We start from the raw sequence: 21,989 nt of genomic DNA, 5'->3' as shown, positions 1-21,989 counted from the left end.
TTAAGACCAATATTTGGTTGAACAATCTTAAAAGTCTAAGTTTTTTCATTATAAATTTTAATTTACGATCATATAGTATTAATTTATTTATATTTGGCTGCCAACGGAAACAAATTTTTTTCTCAGTTGACAATCGTTGGTTCACACTGAAGATCTTATGTCATGATCGGCTGAAAAACTTATTGAAAAATTAATTTATTGAGGTGCCGATGATCGTTGATATCAAACTGGTTCTGCAACTCACAGACGACTGCAGTTGTTGTTCTAAATATTGACCTGGTGATTCCCTTATAAATTTTAATTTTACATGGTTTCACGTTATATTGCTGTCATTATAACAACACATGGTTGACCAGTTGGTAAAAATATTTAAAAAAGAAATGATCATACATTCCTATTATGTATAATTTTAAGATAACCGTTTGATAAGATATGTTACAAAGCTAATTGATATTTAAAAAAAACTTAATGTACAATTTATTCAGAAATCGTGAGATGCGGTCTGGTGTGATGTAGGTTTCAGAAAAACATTTTCTTTATCGTGCCAACGTTTCGATCTTTATTGAGATCATCTTCAGGTCTCAATAAAGATCGAAACGTTGGCACGATAAAGAAAATGTTTTTCTGAAACCTACATCCCACAAGACCGCATCTCACGATTTCGACATAAATATCGATTAACGGTCACTAATCACCACACATTAATGTACAATATTTAATTTCTGTTATGGATCACGGTAAATTTTTATGTTTTTTTATAATAATAATAATAACTTTATTCCGGAATTACATCACAAAATAGTTACATAAATACTTCTAGGTTTAGGAAGTCTGAACAGTTCTGTTGATCAAATTATTCAGTTCGAGGATTAAATTAGAAAAACCTCAATCTTATTCGTACATTGCATATATTATCGCATGCATAACTAAGGCACTAGTAGGTATTGTTAACAATAAATACTTCTAAAGATGTATCACAGTTTTTAATTACAGTAAATAATTAGGGTTTTCAGGTTAGGAATTTATATTACAAATATTACTACCACAGTAGTATCTAGCTGCTTGCTTCTATGGTTATTAAATACAATATTAATTAATAATTAATAATTTAATGTACATTGTGGGATTAATTTAACAGCGCAAACCTCTTTTTTAAATTGTCTGTATAGAAATACTGACAATATTTATTGGAATATGCATATAGTCAATCTTAGTCCACCTCAGAAAGTATCCTATTCTTAAAACTTTATTTTGAATTAGATGCTTAGGTATTTAATCAGGAGATGTGTAGGACAATAATCTTTTGGTGTGAATCAATTTCGCTGAACATGGAAGCCAATATTTATTTTATTGTCCAAGTAGACGACAAGATATTACCCTGGTCGACCATGGGATGGTTTTCAACAAAGTAGGTCCTGTTGTCCTGCCTTTCTATATTTTTGGTTGTATTTGAAACATTTTTCTACTGTTTTTCATTAGATGTGGTAATAATTCTATAGAGGCTAGTACAAGCGCAGCCTCATCAGCGAACAATGCAAGTACGAAGACGAGTTGATGTCTTTAGTGCAGTATGTAAAGAATGTTAAATAGTGTAAGACCCACCACGTGCCCGTGGTGAACACCCACTCCAATGCTGCTCTCTAAGGTTGATTGATATAGTACCTGGTCGTAATATATTCAGTCTAACAGATAACTAATTAGAAGGTGTTATATCTACGAAAGCTCAGTAGGCCAACTGTATATCTGAGAGCTTTATTAAAATTGTCGTTGTTGTGCAGTCGAATAAAATTTTTCATTTTCCTCGGGTGTGAATTTCTGCTAAACTATTTTAAATGCTCAAGTTCTAATAGAGATTAAACACAATTTTATATGATAATAAAATATTTTATTCCTATGTAATTATACTTACATGATAGTTTTAATATTTCGTTCGATCAGTTGACAAATGACTGATTTCTCTTGCAATCTTGGATTCCTATTGTATACCTGGTTGAAATAAATCTTTGATAAATAATTAATAATTATAAAAGGAATAAGTTCAATTTATGTTAAAAATTAGTTCAATCCTACGAGAGTTAGAGCTTTATCTAAATGAACTGAGAGTAAAGCCATTAAAGAATAAACAAAAAGTTCTTTAAAGCCTATATTTGTATAATATTAGCATTTTAAATACATCACAGTAATTGGCTAATTGTTAAGAAATGATTTAATTTACTATTTATGGACAAATAAAATTAATTCATTCTGGAAGTTGTAATGAAATCTTCAGTGTATAACCAATACACCTTAGGGAGATTTCTCCATGTTGTCTGCAGGGTAATGGCCCCGAAATTTGGTCGTTACCAAAATATCGATAGTCCTTGACAATATTAAGTCTGAGCCGATCTTCAAAGAAAATTGAAACCATCTATTAAAAACTTAATTATGTCAATTTGTAGACATTTTTAAGATTGTTTTAACGTGACGATGACCATAAAATAAGTGGAAAGCTTGGCAGGTAACAATTGGATTTGTTTTTCATCCATACCATACCGAGATGCAGACTATTCGTGAAAAATAAGGTTGAACTCAACAAAAACTCTTGAAGCGTTTTAGTTTTGATCTGTAATTATAATGTATATTTTAAAATTTAAAGGCAAATTTATGCCACTACATGCAGTTTATAGGGTTCTAAATCCCTGTAAAATTTCTTCATGTTTCATGGGATTTATTTTAAAGTTATCACTATTTTTGTGATTTTCGAAAAAAAAGGCATTGGAAATTTGAGGAAAAAATTCTTTTTATGTCCCAAAAATTTGTATTCAGGGTTTTTTGGGGGCGAAAAAAGGTATTTTAACCTATGTCGTTCGGTCTCGTCCTCAAAATTATGCTTGGCAGCTAGTAGTATGGTTATCGTAGTTATAGAAATACATAATTTGTGACAGAACGTCGTCGCAAAGTTATACGAAAGTGTACGATTCTACTTATTATTTTTTTCAATTACGTAAAAATATAGTCAGATATGAGCATAATACATGCAATACAAAGGTAGAAGACTACATGAAAAAAGTATTTAAAACATTTTTTTTCTAGACCCCTAGGACCCCATTTGCAAGAAAGTTCGGACACTCTTCAAATATTTTTGACATCATATAACCGCAAAGGTATCATTAAAATCGATCTTCCCACATCCGTGTTTGTTAATTTAATCCCTTGTAAGTCAATTTTTTTTCTTATAGTGCAGCATGTAACACTTTAAATTCTCAAGAAATGTGTGTGTTGAGAGTCTGTGGAGGTATTTCTTCACCTTCCAGGTCCTTCTATGGTTCTGTCTTATGCTGACAAAATATTTAATAAGCTATTATGTTCTGTGTCAATGACTCATATGTGTGGGACGGCGGAAATTACGAGAGTCTCCATTTTTTCTCAATCTAAGCCAGTATTGCAGCCAAGGAACAATTACTTGGACTAGCATATCTACCCATGCCTAAAGATACATTTAGATTTTATTTCGACAATTAAATTACCTTTTTATATTGTGTGGGGGGGAAAAAGTGAAAAGATATTTGCTTAACAGTTGCTCCATACCTTAGCGAATTTATAGGGGAAAAGGCGTACAGATGGCTTTAATATAGAAAAATTAAGTAATTCCGTGACTAATTTTTCAATATGTATTTCATTTTTCCCTGAAATATGCTATAACCTTGAGTTTATTACCTATTATTCAATAAGAATTCAGTGTAAATCGTAATTTTGTGACAATTCATAGGTAGGAATATCCAGTATTTTTCTTTGCTGGTTAAGCAGATTTCACATGGATGTCTGGAATATTTCCCCCCCCATCAAATTATTATATAACCCCTTCACTAAAAGAACAAGAAAATAGGAAATGTTAATCGTCGTGTACTTGCAGGAAATAAATATAAGACAAAACGCACAAGATAAAGTTCTCATATTAATTTTTTTTTGTTTCTTTGTGACTTTCTAAAGAAAATTGAATTCTTCTTGTATTTATATCAAAAGTCGATATAATATTTATTTGTATAATTATTCGGAGATCGTGAGGTGCGGTCTGGTGTGACGTAGGTTTTTGAAAAACATTATTTAAGGCGCCAACGTTTCGATCTTTATTGAGATCATCTTCAGGGAAAACAAACACTTTGAACCCTGAAAATGATCTCAATAAAGATCGAAACCTTGGCACGATAAAGAAAATGTTCTTCTAAAACCTACGTCACACCAGACCGCATCTCACGATCTCCGAATAATCATTAACTAACGGTCACTAAATATTACATATTTATTTTGTATTATATATTTGACTGATTATTAAAGATACTTAAATTAACTTCGTACGGTTAAGAAAGATGTTTAATCATTTTTGAACTCTCTACTCTGCTCGCTCTTTGCTGTTTTTCGTTGAGTTGCTCATAACAAATACGGCCTGGCTTGGAAAGAAAATGGCAAAAGCCGTTATATGTCTGACAAATGGGGAGAGGACAGACCTGGATTGATCAGAGTCGAACTGCTGACTCTTGTTCATCGATCCGCTAACACAACTTAACAACATATGTAATACTTTTTTTTAAATTTAGCTAAGGAAATTGTGGAGTTAATTTTTGTCAATCTTGAAATTAAAACAGTCGTGCACGTACTGACAAACGATCGACCGTTTCGTAGGGAATGACACGGTAGGAAAAGGTTAGGCCCTAAAAATAACCGTAGTAAGCCTCCAGTGTGTTTTTCGGAATGTGCCTTTTAAAACTATTTCTGCTTCTAAGGGGCTAGGATTGGATCGCTTTTTAAACCAAAGGTCACAAACCTTTTCAGAGATTGCTTTACAGAGGATGCGGAAGAAACAAAAAGAACACCGTGAAATCCTATGGACAATCAACTTTTGTTACACACCATCAAATCATTGTCCTGGCCGAAATTAAAAATAGTCCTTCTAAAATGAAGCATCGAGCGTTTGCACCGATGTCACCAACATATATTATACTACATATATAAGTCCATTGTGTAACATAGTACATATCAAAAGTTAAAAATCAATTTACTAAAAATTACATGAAACCTCGCGCAAAATGTTATATGCTATGAAATGTCAGTTATTGTAAACCAAAGTAAATTTCATATATTTCAACTTTTGTAAAGGAGAAATTTTAATATAAATTGTTGAGTTAGATGTTCATTTTTTCCATCAATCTGTTTTCATTTTTGTGTTTCTAAATTGATTGGTAACGAAATGAAATAAAAATGTGGGCGTGGCATAAATCGATTAGATTATTTATAGCTTTAGAAAATTAATTTTCAAGACTTTTATTTTTAACTTTTATAAATATACATATTTTTGGTATCATGTGTGTGATTCAGTAGCCTTTTTAGTACATGCAGCATGATAAATCAACTTAATTTGTTTTATATTTTCGTCTGTTACCTGTACGTTCAAAACCGTCTATCCTTTGACTCGCATGACGCCAGTTGTTTATTTATTAACGTTTCGTCATAAGTGACAAATAACGACCAAAAAAGGATCGCCGATAGACGAAGAAAGCGCGATTCTTTAATGTTTAGGTTTTTTCTATCATTTTCCTGCTTTTCGGTGCAAAATTATACAGTCGCGAGATAACCGACCTGTGTTGATCGGATTGGACCAGAACTGTTAATTGCAGACTCAGACGTTGCTTTCTGACCTTAATTTAAAAGTAAAAAATTAAATCAACGGTAAATGTGGTGATGCGGTCATATTCTCCTACAGAAGAAGTTAATAACGGGATAGGGAGTTCAAAATCAAAGTTACAATTCATAAGAATAGAATCAACATAGTTCTTAACATAGTACTATTTACATTTTTTATAGACTTGACTAATGTATATCTTTCTTTGCAGGAGGCTTCAGATGGGGGTTTGCCAACTCGTGCCGCCGGAATGACAGATGAAAGATGGCTGTCTAGAGGCGGTAAGTGTCTTGATATAAAACTTCATATAACAAATGAATATATTAAAAAATAAATAAAAAAGAGTCATTATCTTGTTTTGATTTGAAGCTGTGGGTGTGCTTGAAACAAATTTTGTTGGAAAAACCTTTTCTTACCATTTTCCTCTGAAAATAGTATATAACGATTTTTTCCATTTGGAAAAAATCTGAGCTTTAAACTAATGTTATTGTGAATAAGCTCGAAGTGCTAAGTACTACCTGTACCTGCATGGTTGACAGTTTTACGTCGCAGGTAGTGTGTAGAACTAGTTGCAAAACTAAACTTTACAGTGGGTAGAAATATTGTTCAAAAATATTTCGCAAACTTCAAAAAACTTTGCTAATTGATGTTTTACCTATTATGCCAGAGCAACCCACTTCCAATTAAGGATTTTTAAAATTACAGAGCAATATGGTCAAAATCGGCATGTTATGAACATTGTAACAATTATTTTCAGAAATATTACTCGGTGTTTATTGTTTTGAAAGTCGAAAATCGCATATATATTTGTATGTAAATTAAAGTTACAGTAATCCCTGTTGTACAGGAGGGCTTGTCGTCCAACTTACCAGTTTTACGTCGCTGACGAGGGGAGTCAAACCATTTTGCAATTATTCGGAGATCGTGAGTTGCGGTCTGGTGTGACGTAGGTTTTAGAAAAACATTTTCTTTATCGTGCCAACGTTTCGATCTTTATTGAGATTATCTTCAGCGCTTGGGATTTACAAACATTGTTGAAGATCGAAACGTTGGCACGATAAAGAAAATGTTTTTCAAAAACCTACGTCTCACCAGACCGCATCTCATGATCTCCAAATAATCAAGGTCTATTTAGCAATATTTTTTCAAACCATTCTCATTTGAAAAGTCGTTATCACGAGATTCGAACCCAGAACCGCTACCAAGGCTATTATTTATTTGTAGGTATTTCCATTTGTAGGGTGTATCTAACTTCATGTGAAAAATATACACTAGCCATTTTTGGTTGAAATTTGAAATGAAGAAAAATTTTATATTGACCTATAAACGAAGAGTTTAACAAAAAAAGGTATATTTTTAAATAGATTGGATGTACTCACAATTTACGTAACATATATACAATCACACCCATACATTTGCACATTAGGGATGAAACGATTTTACAATATCTTTTTCATGTCAGTGGGTTTTATTCGTACAGACACGATTCTGCCCATATATGCACTTGTGAACATACTGCACTTGTGCAAACCGAAATTACGGCTTCGTGACAAGCCGCGAGGACTTACATGTTTTGGTGAACCTGGGTCAGCCGTTGGTCTTATCCGTACTTGACACTTTTACTCACTCAGCCTAATTTCAGCCCCCAACGCACCTAAACAGACTCACCCTACCACTCACTTTTTAAATACGTTCCCCCATATTTACATACATTCGCTCAAGTGAAAATATTCTCTATCACCCATCATCACACACATAAACAACTATACTTCCAATACCTAGTCTGATTAAAGGTCGTTAGGGTACATGATATTCGGCCATCGTCACTCTTCTTGTACTTCACACACATTCACGCATATAATGACATTCTCACGAAACAATTAAAACGTTTTAGTATAATATAACAATAGAATTAACTGCAATAAACAAAAGACCTATTTATATAGAATTAACCCAGTTTCCTTTAAAAATCGGAGTAGGGAACCCCCCCCAAAGATTCGCTTCAGCACCCTAGCACAATTCTTATATCTGGCATAGTCCTACTAAAGGCAAGTGCTATGCTAGGATTCCAACCCAGAGCCGCTAACGTGGCTATAACATTTGTAGGTATACAGGGTATCTTTTTTAAGACCCGGCTGAATTTTTCTTGAACCAAATGTGGCTATCAAAAAAAAAAGTATGTAATATTTTTTAGTCTAGTTTCAAATTTTTACCTTTTTTAAAATTATACAGGCTACCTCAGGCCCAGTTCAACTTCAAAATTTCAAAAACTACCCTAACACAATACAACCAAACGTTGATACTGTGAACCACCTGATGATGACAAGATTACGAAATTCTCAGATTTTCCTCTGCGCACGTTAGAAAATTCCATCGGTTTAGTATGACATTAGAGACTTGGATTCATCAGTCCATAGGATGTATGTAAGAACGTTTCCTTCACGCTCCCAAATCGATATGTGTGTAAGGAACGTTAGAGTCTGTCATAAACAGAGTCCGGAAGTCCCTGGATCAGAAGAGAGTGATACGACTTAAAATTGTATGCCCGGAGTACATCTCTAGTTTTATTTTTTGACAAACATAAAACTCTTCGAACATTTCGGAAAAAAGAATTCAGTTTTTCGCGATTATACAGTAAAATATTCATCTCCTCATCGAAATTACGCTGCCGGTTTCTTTTTGCCATAGCTTTGTCATTTTTTGACCAATTTAAACTCCGATTGCACCATTGTTTTCAGCGTAAAAATCCGTTAAAATTATGTGTCAGGATATATAGAGTCGAATTTGAAATTTTGAAGTTGAACTGGACCTTAGGTACCCTGTATAATTTTTCTCCAAAAAAGGTAAAAATTTGAAACTAGACTAAAAAATATTAAACGTACGTAAAGTTGTATATGGGTACAAGAGAAATTCAGCCGGGCCATTTCAAAAGCACACCCTCTATAGGGTGTATTAACATCACGTTAAAAATGTATACTAGAAATTTTTGGTTGTAAAATGTAAAATTAGAAAAAAATTTATAGTTACCAATATACGACGAGTTAAACGAAAAAACGTACATTAGATTTTATTCACTCACAACTTACGGAACATGTGTACAATGTCTACCATATTCATTTACATATACATTTTTTTCAGTAGGTACATTTTTCACGAAAAATTTGACCCCACTCAAAATCATCAACATGAAATACAAGTACTTTTAGGTATTCAGTAGGTACGCTTACAATATCGGAATTAAGTGTATTTTTTCGCCCTTAAAACCCAGATTCAGATGTAATGGCATTCGGTTCTGAGGGTTTCGGCCGTCGACCCTATCCGTTCAGGTCGGGAAATCCATCTTATGTGAATATTTAAACATCACTCATGCCTAAATTTGAATGATGTTTGAGACCAAAGAGTGAAAAATCGTATTATCTGTAGAATCTTGGCCTTGGTGATTTGGACAAAAAAAAACATAACCAAGATTTTAAAAAAAACTTTACTACCGTGAAACTCCTTTTATGTTTTATTCAGTATTCGATAAATGGATTATCTAAGCCATTGTTAACGATAGTTATGATTTGTGCTGCGTAATCATTTAAAACATCAAAATATCTTTCAAGAAGAAAAGCGGGAGAAAATAGAGAAAGTATAATTTTCATTATTCAAGCCCTATTTTTTTCTGAAAATTATGACGATCATGATAAAAACAGATGTAATAATACATCAACCAACATCCAAATTATTACGTAAGAGCAAATTTAAAAACAAGCATAGTCACTTCCTTCTCAACAATTGACAAGGTCAAACAACTTTTCTGCCTTTTTGATTTAAGCTAAAAAATATCTATTACATGTTTTTGTTCAATTAATCAGCAATTTAGTGCGTCAAATATGACTTTTTTAACGTTGTTAGTAGGATTGACTCTTAGTTTTTAAGTCTTGCTCTTTGTAGTCAAGATAGCTCGACAGGAGATTACTTTCTAACACAGATTGAAAAATAAGATTATTTCATCCCCCTCCTATGCTCTTACATATTGTTTATGCGCTGGGTTTGAGCTCGTGGGATTTAGCGTCGAGATCCAACTTTTAAAATTGCGTAATTGGTTTATTTGCATACTAAATTTTTACAAATGAAGGTCGTGAAATATTTCTTGTCCGATTTTTCATGGCTTATCTTTATTAAGATATCGATCTTAAGCTTAATTTGGTTTTAGTATTATCAAATCGCAGTCTCTTTCCGTTCATAGTTTATTAGTAATCTCATTTTTATATTAGGAGTTCATAATGACGGCTTGAAATCATGTGTATGCAGATAATCGCGACAGACCATCTGTGATTGCTCAATATCAATAATTTTACTTTCTATTTGCCCAAAGCGGTACAAATAAGTTTTGCGGCTTATTTCTGAACGTGTCTTGGTTTTATTACATCGTAATAAGGTTTGGCCGGCAATCATTGATTAGATGAGAATTCATTTTTCCCTCCAGTGTTCACAACATTGCCAGATTCCCTAAGGGCCACACCATTTCCAGGACCGTTTCGATTTTACGCACAAAGCCCGCCAGTCTAATCGATAAAATAGAAAAGGGTGTGCTTATTTTTCCGCTTGGAAGTTTGTTGGCGAGGTTCCAGGGGCTTACAAACGTATTCCACCCTTTAAAGCATAATCCCATACCTCAATCCATTCTTGATCCACCGTATTGGTTGTGGATTAAAAGTCCAAAATTAACCACGCTGTTGTCATTACTGATGTTTCGAGATTCACCCATATCCTTATACATCGCATTCTCCATATGATTCAGTACTGTTATGGCTCAACTGGATGAAAAGCCCCAGATAAAAAAACCATTAAAACCATTCTTATATGCATTTATTGAAAAGTGCAGTTTCTCTTCATTTAATTCATTCTGTCAATTAAGTCTGTTAATGTAAATTTGTCAAGCTTATTATAGAATCAATCTCAGTTTGTGATAGCCACTTATAAGTTTGTTTTAAGTGGATATGCGAGAGAGTGAAAATTGTTCTATTTGTTTAAATTTGTTTTTCTTTTGAATGGTGATTTTATTTTTACAAAGCCCGTAAGTTAAGTCTTGCTGATATAAGATTGGGCAAAATTCTGTTTGATAGTAATAACAATTAAACGGGCACGAGAATCCGTTGTTGAAATCCTTCAAAAAGCAAAATAAGAAAAAATTTAAACGAGGTGAACATTGAAACAGTTCTTTTGTAATTTAAATTCTTGTCTAAGTTCCGATAGATTTATTAGAAAAACTTAAGACTAAGTATTAAGATACACTAGGCTTTAGCGTTTTGTTTTTTTATATTTCCCATAGTTTTCATTTCTTTTTAAAGGGGAAACGATGTTGAGAAGATTTCAAGAGACATTCCGCCGCGCGATTCGTGTTAATTTGACTTGGTTTCCGCTCGTACGCACCGAGAGATAAACGTTAACATTCTCACCGAATACCATTTGTACCGTTTCCGCAGTTTCTGACGTGCGAAAGGAACATGAAAGTACACATGAATTGGCTCGAGGTAAGATCTAAATCTAATACTGCTTAATTTTAGTTGAATTTAAAGAGAAAAACAAAACAAAAATCCGTTTTCGAATTGTACCATATGTTTTAAATATACTTACACGAATATACTATATGGAATTATATCACTATATGGTTAATTCTTTAAAAGATTGAATTTTACTTTTAATTTTTTATTTATAAAGCGCGTTTGAAATCATTTAAACATTCTATCTTTGGAAGGTTTTAGGAATGAACTTATATTGCGAGATTTCTCTGTGCGGTTTGTAATTTGGTCGTTACCGAATGTTTGCCTCCCTCCCTCCCTGTATTGGCCTGCCAGACGAAGATGGCCTCTCGCCATCTTCAGTAGGCGGTGTTTGTCTTATTGAACAGACCTGGTTCATCACTCCGCAGACTTCTTGAAGAAATCTCAGCGCTGCCCATGACATTTGCATTGGAGTATCAGAATAATATCGGAAATCCTTTTCTTCTCATCTACGAAGTTATATGAACCCTTGGGGGTGTCGGTGTTTTTGAAAAAAAAAAAAAAAAAAGTCAGGGCCGAATTCGAACCAGTGACGAGTTGTGCCAACGCACGCCACCATTGCATCCGCCGACGACCCTTGCCAGAAAACTGCAAATTATTATTTAAAAGGAATCTTTGTATTGCGATGGTAAAAAAGTAGAAAATGTAATAAACGCATTAGTTTTTAATAAGATGTTTATATTGAAGGTATAAACAGTCTAAAAATAATAAACATAACGATGGAATTTTTATATTTCGAAAAATCATCTATTTACTCAGTGACATAAATTTAAAGTGACTTCCAAGCGAACAACTAATCAGCGATGTAATAGGTTTTAATGGTATACATAATGACTCTATTTTAATGCGACACCAACTTTTCTCAAAACGAAGGGATATAGAAAAAAAGTTTAAATGGTAATTCCATAAATTTTCCCAAGGATCTAAAAGTAATGATAAATTAAATCAATTAAAATAAATGGTGGAGTGAGTTTGTTGTTTTTTAAAAACACAGTTTTTACTCACAGTTAGTTGTTTAAAAAACAAGGTTGAAAACAAACAAAAAATCAAGTATCTAAATGTCGCAGTAATTGGTAATTGACTATCAATTTTATTTTTTCAAATGAGATCTAGTTTTGCTATATTTCGAAAAACTAGATTTTTAATATGAAATTGACACAAAAGAACAATTATATTAGATATGGAGGTATTTCAGTTCAAAGACTTGGAGGGGGGGATTTCGTACTTGAATGTAGTAAGGTCTACTGGCATTGTTACTCCCATTTTGTATTTTAACTGCCGTTAAATTATGTAAATTGGGACTCATAGGTCCAGAGAATATAGGAAAAATCGGGAATTTCCTCCATAAGATTTTCATGCATGCTAAAAAAACGTGATCCTATGGTTCATAATCAGTTTCTCGCAACCCTTCAACGAGATAATCCTATATGGTTTAACGCCTTAGTTTTTAGAACTATGTAGATACTACATTTGGAAATAACGAGTACATTTACTTTCTTAAAGATTAATGAGAAATTTCCAAATCGAAGTTACAAAATTAGATAGGTCTCATTTGATAAAATAAATTTAACTCTCAATATTATCTATTATTGTCACATTAAAAAAAAAGTTTAGACTACTTATTTTAGATCCTTGGAAAAAGCTAGTTTTTTTTTTAAATCGTTTTTCCGAGAACCCATCGTTTTCGAATAAAGTGGGTGTCGCACTAAAATAACAATCCTGTATAAACTCTATTGGTAATTAAGTTTAGACCACTTGTTTTAGGTCCTTGGGAAAAGCTAAAGTTTTTGGTAAAAATCTTTTTTCCCATAACCTATCGTTTTCGAGAAAAGTGGGTGTCGCACTAAAATAGAGGTCCTGTATTAAATCTCTTTGTAATTATTGTATAAAAGTCAAAAGTATTATGATTGTGATATATTTCCTTTTGGGGTGGGGCCGAGTGTTCCCTGTACTTTGTTCGTTTCCTATATTTTTATTCACACTAGGCCAACACTGAAGATGGCGAAATGCCGAAACGCGTCTGACAGACCAACACAGCTAGTAGAGGAAGACCAAAATTGGTCGGTAACAACCAAATTCATATACATATCAGTCAGTTTTTTAGTTGTCAGATTTATTACTAGTAACTCTTTCAAAACTAATTACAATAATTCATACACTCATAACCGCTGTAATAAAAAAGGAACCGAAACTGAATTTAAGGCTAGTCCAAAAAACATTTAACTTTTATCATTAAAAATCTGGGAATATTTCGACGTTGCCATTTTCCGAGTATTCATGGCGAAATCAATTCGTAGGTACTGTTCAAATTTGTATAAAAAGTTTGAAATTTAAAAAAATTGCCAGATCGAATCTAGGTGACTTGTTACATTCTTCGAAATGATTTTTTTTTTTTACAAATTTGTTAATAGCGTTCTCCATAAGCTTTTGTTTTATTAATTTAATACATTCTTTAACAATGAAATTTGTAAATAAATTAATAACTAATAATTTGAGTCCTTTAACTGTTTATCAATTCAAAAGAATTGTTAATACAGAATGTAGGTTTGAAATTGGTGTGGGTTTTCATTATTTTATCTATTGTTATCGCGAGTTTGTGGCATGAAGAATTATAAAAGGGCAATATTGGTATTGTAGATTTGTTTTCTTTGAGTCATTTTTGGGCGGGTTCGCTCTATTCTTGTGGAGAAGAGTTTATAACTCTTTCAAACTGATGATGCTTGAACTCGGGATCGTGGAAACGACATACTGGGAGCAATAATTATCTTTTAAAGAGATTTGACTGTTATATCCGTCCTGTGTGTATATGACATGTAGTGCAATTATAGTATTCGTGGGAAAGTGCGAGTGTTCAGATGTAACTGTCATTTGTTAATTTGTTTATTTGACTTCTATCATTCATAATTGTTATGCCAAGTAGAAAAAAAAAGTACAAATTTGAAAGAAAACGCCAAAATCCGTCGTGTTTGTGAAAAAATATGATGTTGGCCTTGTGACCCAAACTAAGCATTCACGTCCTGCAAAAAACACCTTAAGCTCCTGTCGTCTGAAACACTTGCACGCACCTATTATTAGACTGAGTAATTTTCCTGTCGCCGTGGGCCAAGAAAGTCTTGAGAGGAATGTCATTAGAAAAATCGATAAACTAGTTCGTTCCGACAATGCTATTTCGGGATGTGAATCCATATCCACGATATACACCTAACACGCACCCACGCCAACGGTAAATTGGATTGTGCGTTCAACTTATTTAATAGTTTAGTTATAAACCTTTCGTAGTTTTTTTTTTAAATTTTTATAACGTCCTTCTTTTACAAGAAGAAATCCTTTTCCCGCATTTAATATCTTACTTATCACAACTTATAGGGAAAACACATTTGAATCATTCACGATTAAAAATATGTATATAAATAATATTTGTCCAAACTAGTGGCTACCCCAGGTTTTTTAATTGAAAAACTTTACCTGATCGTCTACGAAGTTCAGATATAATTTTTGATCGGATCGGATAGCGTGCATTTCTATTTTTACCCTATGCTTATTTATGTAACCCAGCCTTCTTCCCATTCTATTCTTTATATTACCAAAACATGTTATCTTCTTAAATTCATTTGTTTAAATTGATTGAAAACTTAAACTATTAAATCAAATAAGAAAGGCTGCTCGTCGCTGATTTATAAAACATCAAAATAAATGTCTATCAGGAAATGAGAATTTGTTAATTACAATTAAAAGAAAAATATAAACCTAATGTTGGCAAGTTCTTACATCCGTTAAATAATTAGTAATTAATCAATAAAATTATCAGTCAATCTGATCCTAATCACTATTTGTTCGATAAAAGATGAGACTTTCGATGTAAATAATTTCATAATTAATTTCAAGTCATACAAGGAGCACCAATTAAAATAAATAGGGGCGACTACATATTGAATTGAGTTAACATCAAAATTTTAAGAACACCAGAAGATTTAACTATAAAATAGACATTTTCGGTAATGACAATAATTAATTACAGTTATCAGGGTCACAGATGACATATTGCTAATACAAACAATTGAGAGACGTCTGTCAGGACGTTGGAAACTTAGCGATCTGTTTCGATGACAGCAGTGAACATACTTAAATTTACAATTTAATCGTTGCCAGGAAGTAATTCATGATGTTGTGTATTTGATAAAGTGACAATAGGTTCATCACCTCGCGTATTTCAACAGATAGTTTACCTGTGCTTCGTACTGTACTGTATCAGACTAATTACGGAATTTTATCAATATCCTTTTTTGAATTATTTGTTATAAAAAATAACTTCATTATTTCTAGAAATGTACAGAGTTTGACTAGAATTATATACGCTCGAATTTACACTAGCATTTCATTTATAGCATTTAGCAATTGAATTAGCTTTGGGATTAGTTTTACATTGAGTTTTGTGGGTGTTTTTTAAGCCTTCTGGCGTTCCGTGGTGGAGGTCCATTTGCAGCTGGTTATCTCACGTGGGTGTTGCTATGGTTTAACATTGTGGAGCTTCTCATAGACCTCTTTGATAAAGATGGCAGTAGGAGGTATCTTGAGGTCCGATGGAGTGTTGTATTGTGCGTAGACATTGGCTCGAAGATATTTAGGACATGTGAGTTGAGAAATGAGGCGAATGAATGATAAGTACGGCAGTGTTTTAGTCAACGATTTGACGGAACCAACGAGGATAGGTGGATCAGGATAATCAGAGATGATCAAGGTACAGGACTAATTGTCACGCGTTTAAAAAAACTTTTCCAATAAATGGTACAAAGGGACTAACTTCATCTGACTTCCACATTATAACATACCGAACCTTGTCTGAAGTTATGGATTTCTGGAATCAAAATCAGTGCGCAGGCTGATACGTTTCTAGATTGAAGTCTTTACCTCAACTGCGAAGACAATTAAGAGGATGTCATCATGATCAGACATTCTTGCTCACACAGACTTTTTACAACGAAGAACCAATAGTTGTTCTAAGAATGTTAATAAGCATCCTAGAATTAATACCGTAAAGGTAAATAAGTGTTAATTGTCAACCAGCAAAGAAACTGTAGAAATGTGAACTATGATAAACTAAGGTTTACACTAAATCTATCAAAGAATGATTGAGTAAATAATGTTTTTATCCCCTTTGCAGAGTGTGGATTTGTCTAGTAAAGAACTCAAAACTATTGAGGGTGGTTTGTTTTGTGCCAAATAAAAAAAAGTGCTCTTGGACGTCTGTAAATTTAATCCGGGTAAATATCAGGTCTAAGCTTGTAAGTTTCGGGTCGATACAAGTACGGCCTGCAGGGGGGAGCGGCATGTGTGGTCGAGAAGAAAGGCAAACGGGGGGCGGCAGGGTGGGGACGGGGTCGGAGGCGGTAACGGATGCAGAGCGTAGGGACCTGTAGAGGCGGAAAGACCAGGAAGTAGCAGCGGCCCTTCACTGGGTCATCGATCTACTCCCCGCCGCCGCCCCCCAACGGCCATATTGTCTGTCCTCCGCCTCTACTAATACTAATTCCCCTGCTTTTCATATGCGATCACCACCGCCCCCGTGCGGATCAACTCCCTGCAAAAACACAGGCCCCGTTCTGATTCACTCCTCGTATCTCCCCTTTCGATTATAACAGATGACAGGTTTTCATTTAACTTTTCTTCGTCTTTTGTCCACTTTTTTTTGGATATCGACCGTGTTTTGATATCGTTTCATCGTCGGATTATTGTCAAGTCAGCCTGAGCAAACTGTTTGCTCAGCTATTGTCCTTTTACCGATATAATCTAGAAGAAGAAAAAAATAAGAAAACATGAAATATCTCATCTCTCAAGATCATTACCCGCCCATGAGAAAAAGCGAACAGTCTTATTAGTTTTTGTAGCACACTAATTTGGGTCCAGATTTCCATATAAAATTATATTCTGGTAATGGCATCCACGACTAATCATCGGACGATTTTTTCTTGAAATCGAAGGGGGTGATGGACCTGTAGTTGGTCTCCAGCCTGTTTTGTATTTCCTCGTCGTTCTGGTTTGCAAAACTCGTTTCCATATTTTGCCTTCTTCAGTGGGTTTACAAGGCTTAGGCATTATTATTAAAGTAGCAAAATCTGGTCATTTTGCATTTCATTCAAGGTCATAAATATAACTGAATATGAACTACAGCAAAGGTCGGATCTGTATTGTAGAGCGAGGTCATGAGAAAAGTCACCTTTTTTTTCTATTCGCTTTATAACATAGGTGCTCTATCAACGATTATTTCGTTTAACAATTTTTTTTTTTGGGAGGGGGGGTTCGCAACAGCAGAGATCAAACCAACCCCCGCGGCGCCGATGTTAAAAAAAGAAAAAAATCCCAAAAAAGTGCTACAAAAATTATCTAAATTTTTGAGTTGGAATTCTGCCGCTGAGATTCGAACCGGGGACCGTTACGATGTTGAGTTGGCGTGTCTTTCAACTAATTTTTTATTTGCCATTTTGCCTTAATCCTCTTTTGGCCCGTCCGATCTTTGGTAAAAACTCACACCAGAACAAGTCGAAATTGGCATACAATGGTTATCAGATAGAACCCAACTACCGTTTTAAGCTTGAACTTGTTGAAGTGCAAGTGTTGTAAGTATAAAGTTACGAAATATCCGAGGCGATGAACCTGTTGCTTGTCCACCTGAAAGGTACAACAGAACGATCAATTTGCAGTTTTAAGTATGCCATTACTGATATGTCTCGATTATTTGGACATTTTCCGGTTTTATGACCCTGATAGGTGCATTGATGAGGTTTCAGTTGCAAACTTATTATCAAAACTGTCTTAATTTTTAGCTCAATCGTAACCCAGTTTATGATGTACTCAAATATACTGAATCTTCAGTTGTATCCTTTTTATTTTTTTAGTGCTCCTTGTGTGATTAAAATCATTTCGTCTGTCGTTATTATTTTCAGGTGTGCTTGATTTTCGGCACAGCCTAAAGTTATCATAACGGTTGAATTTCTATTTGTCTTTTCGTTATTCATAACTATTATTTTCCTTACTGACACTTTGCTGATATTAAATACACAAATCCATTTATTTTGGAATATGCAAATATGAACATGTTTGTATGATTTATTTAAAATTAAAGTATAAATGGAAAATGACTTGATGATGAAATCGAGGATCAGGGCTATGTCAATATCTTAATCAATTTCTAGTTCAATCTTAACATCTTACCTCAATAGATTTTCAGATTACATCTTATAACCGAAAAATGTTTTATTGTTAGTCTTTCGATTTTTGATATGAAGTTGACAATTTGTAGTAGAGTGTGACAGGTAATTTATTTTTAAAAAATGTGTTCGTTATCTTTTGTCAAACAACTCAGGATTAGGGTGGGATTTCCTCGTAGTGATAATAATAAACATTATTTTCTTGTATATACGTGTTTAAATATGAAATTACATCTGAAATTGATAAGTTGGTTTGGAACTGTGTGGCATGTAAATGTTGAAAATAAATAAATAAATTTGTATATTATCTTTGTTTTAGCGTCTAGATTAGTTCAGATTCTTGGTTGTAAGATTTTAATAAATTGTGATGTTAATAAGATGGTTGAGAAATGTTAAAAATTAGAAATTTCTCCGTTATTTTGTTATGAGTCCAAATCTCCTGGTAGACAGTAATACAAATTATTTTAGGAACAATTCCATTATTTGCCATCCAACGGTTTCTTTTTATTACTTATAATAATCAGGGAGCGGATTGTTGTATATTAAAAAATCAACATACGCGTATGTGTACATAAATAAGCCTTTTTTTTGACAAAATATGTTATATAAAACGAAAAAACTTTTAAAAAACAAACTAAAGTTGGTACTATTAAAAGAACAATTTTAAAATAGCTAGGGAAACAAAATTGAAACTATTTTCATACTTTACATTTATTGAGAATGACATGATGTTTTAGATTTTTAAAATTGAAACAGCGACGATCAGGTCTTAAAATGGATTTATATCAGCTAAGGGAGCGTTTACCAACGATTTTATTTTATTTTATTTTTTTTAGGAGGGTATTTCAATTACGAGGTTATTTGAACCCTCGGGGTGCCAGTGTTTTTACAAAAATACTGAAAAAAATCTTTTGCCCATTTGTATGTCGGGTTCGAATGCAAAGCCGCTGGATTCGAACCCATGACCTTTACTTACAGTGATGAACGCCGTGTCAACGAGTAAACCGTTGAGGCCACCGACGCACCCCGATTTTATTTTTAAATTACATTTCGGTTTAAATTTATTTCTGGTCCTGAAGTTTCAAGATGTCAGAGATGTTCTTTTCTCTTTGAATCCAGGATTTTTAAGCAGTACACATTTCACCCTCTTTCTTATTTTATTGCCGACTTATCCTCCAGCTGCTTCTAGTTTTTAATAGTTGATTTAACTTCACTAATACTCTCAGTAACTGGCATCTTTTGCATTTCAAGTTTTTTTAAATCGCCTGAGCAATACAAATGGATTTATAGAAGATTGCTAAAATACCAAATTATAATAGCATCTAACCGGGTAACCCATTTCGTAACAACAGGCTGAAATAAAGACACCAATCTGGAAAGGTTTCTTTAAGTTTTTTTTTTTTTCGACTTGGTGCTTTTAAACATATTTTTGTTTCTGCTTTTTTACTTTTAACGGTGTTTGCAGTCAGATTCCTGGATACTTACATCGGTTGCTCTTTTTATTCGTACGTTCTTTTAAATCGCGAATTAAAATTGTTAAATCAGTGTTAAAGATCTCATAATATGGTCAAACATGTGAGAAAAAATGTGTAAAATGAAGGAAATATGAAAAAACCCTCAAAATATGTGAAAATTGTGACAACATATTTTAAATTGCTTCCAAGTGATATAAACCATTAAGAGTAAGTTGTAATATGTCAGTATTTGGCTTTAAAAAATATGTAAACACATAAAAACGCGCTCCCTAATTTTAATTGTAATTAAATTTCCATTAGCTCTTTAACATTTTCCTTTATCAAATAAAACAATTTAATTTCCTCTAGGTCCTGCTGGTGTTTGACTTGTATAAATGAAGGAAATACACATTTCTATGCTATTTTTCCTCCAGCATCCCATGATTAGGTACTAGATTAGTACGTTTAGCACATGGTAGGCATAGTAACGAATAGTATTATCCTGCATGCACGATTTTGTTGTTATGGCCTATGGAAACGTTAAAAAAGATAAAAACCTGTATGTTAATTTACTCCAAAAACCCATTGATTAATGTCCAGATTTCTTCGTAATAATAAAACAAAATCTGGTAAGGGAGGCTTTCGTATTTTTAATTATTATAATTAAAAATCTTTTGCTGACTAACGTTTTACTATTAGTCAATAAAACATCTGTATTCAATGTGGCATATTCAGTTTAAATGTACTCAATGAATTTCACTGTTTGACTTTCATAAATTTAAAAAGAAAGGTACATTTGCATGTTTTTGTAAACTAATAACCCACAATCTGAACCAAAATTTCCTGATAGGCATATAAATACATGCTAATGAAGATTAGGTCTTATACGTAAACCAAGGTTTAAAACATAACTTCTGACATCAACGAGGTTTCAGTTTTAGTAGCATACCCGTAAATGTATATTTTAGCCAAGAAAACTTTTGTTTTTAGATTGTAATATTTAGTTTAAAAACTTCCAGGTGGTCAACAAAATTCCAAAGTTTCTATTGGGTTGTCCGGAAAATAATGCAGGATTTTAAGTTTTCATTAAAAAAAATCTATATAAAATATTCTGTTTACGTTTACAGGATTACTCATTTGTATGAATGTCAACAGTTATTAATCCTCTTCCAAATGATATTGTTTGTTTACCTCTGTAGCATTCCGCTACTTGGAAATAATTCAGTCATCCTTATAATGTCAAAGCGAGAATTTCGTACGATTTTCTTTTACGAGTTTAAACTCGGCCGAAGCGGAGCCCAAACGGCTAGAAACATTAACCAAGTCTGGGGCGAGGGTTGTGTTAATGAGTGCACTGTGCAAAGGTGGTTTAAAAAATTTCGGGAGGGAGATTTCAGCCTTGAAGATGAAGAAGGTCGTGGAAGGCCTTCCTCTCTTAATGATGATGTTCTGCGATCAGTGGTGGCAGAAAACCCCAAAACAACTGTTCGAGAACTTGCAGAGCAACTCAAAGTCAGTAAAACGACCGTCGCTGACCACCTCAAGGCGATTGGAAAAGTGAAAAAACTCGAAAATTGGGTTCCACACTCATTAAACGATCGCCAAAAAAATCAGCGCTTTGATGTTTGTGCATCACTTCTTTGTCGAAACAAAAATGACCCATTTCTGGCCAGAATTGTTACATGTGACGAAAAGTGGATTCTCTACGATAACACTAGACGTTCTGGACAGTGGCTCGACAAAGGAGAAGCTCCAAAGCCCCCAACTCATCAAAAAAAGGTAATGGTTACGGTATGGTGGGCTTCATTTGGTTTAATACACTACAGCTTCTTAAATCCTGGCGAAACCATCAATGCTGAATCATACTGTAACCAAATTAATACCATGCATCAGAAATTGGCAGTAATGAAGCCCTCTTTGGTCAATCGGAAAGGGCCCATTTTGTTGCATGACAACGCTCGACCACATGTGTCACGTGTAACGTCACAAAAATTATTGGAGCTTGGCTATGAAACTTTGCCTCACCCACCCTACTCTCCGGACCTCTCGCCTACTGACTACCATTTTTTTAGACACCTGGACCACTACTTACAACACATAATATTCAAAAATCAAACGGAACTGG

At 33.6% G+C, this 21,989-nt stretch overlaps 1 protein-coding gene across 5 annotated transcripts in view; it reads left to right on the top strand.

Moving 5' to 3' along the window:
- The window catches only part of LOC106662419 (serine/threonine-protein kinase tousled-like 2), a 174,967-nt gene that overhangs the window by 8,604 nt on the left and 144,374 nt on the right, over nt 1-21,989 (top strand). For 4 of the 5 annotated variants that reach the window (XM_014386495.2, XM_014386502.2, XM_014386493.2 and 1 more), the window contains exon 2: nt 5,868-5,937. In XM_014386495.2, the coding sequence (XP_014241981.1) occupies nt 5,907-5,937 (31 nt within the window). In that variant the 5' untranslated portion in view covers nt 5,868-5,906. Of the gene's footprint in view, nt 1-5,867; nt 5,938-10,992; nt 11,176-21,989 lie in introns of those variants that run through there. The other variant, XM_014386497.2, reaches the window with a different exon arrangement.

The sequence above is a fragment of the Cimex lectularius genome, unplaced genomic scaffold (genome assembly GCF_000648675.2).
Source record: "Cimex lectularius strain Harlan isolate CLEC.00 unplaced genomic scaffold, Clec_2.1 scaffold33, whole genome shotgun sequence".
Taxonomy (NCBI): domain Eukaryota; kingdom Metazoa; phylum Arthropoda; class Insecta; order Hemiptera; family Cimicidae; genus Cimex; species Cimex lectularius.
This window is presented reverse-complemented; position numbering and strand designations above follow the sequence as displayed.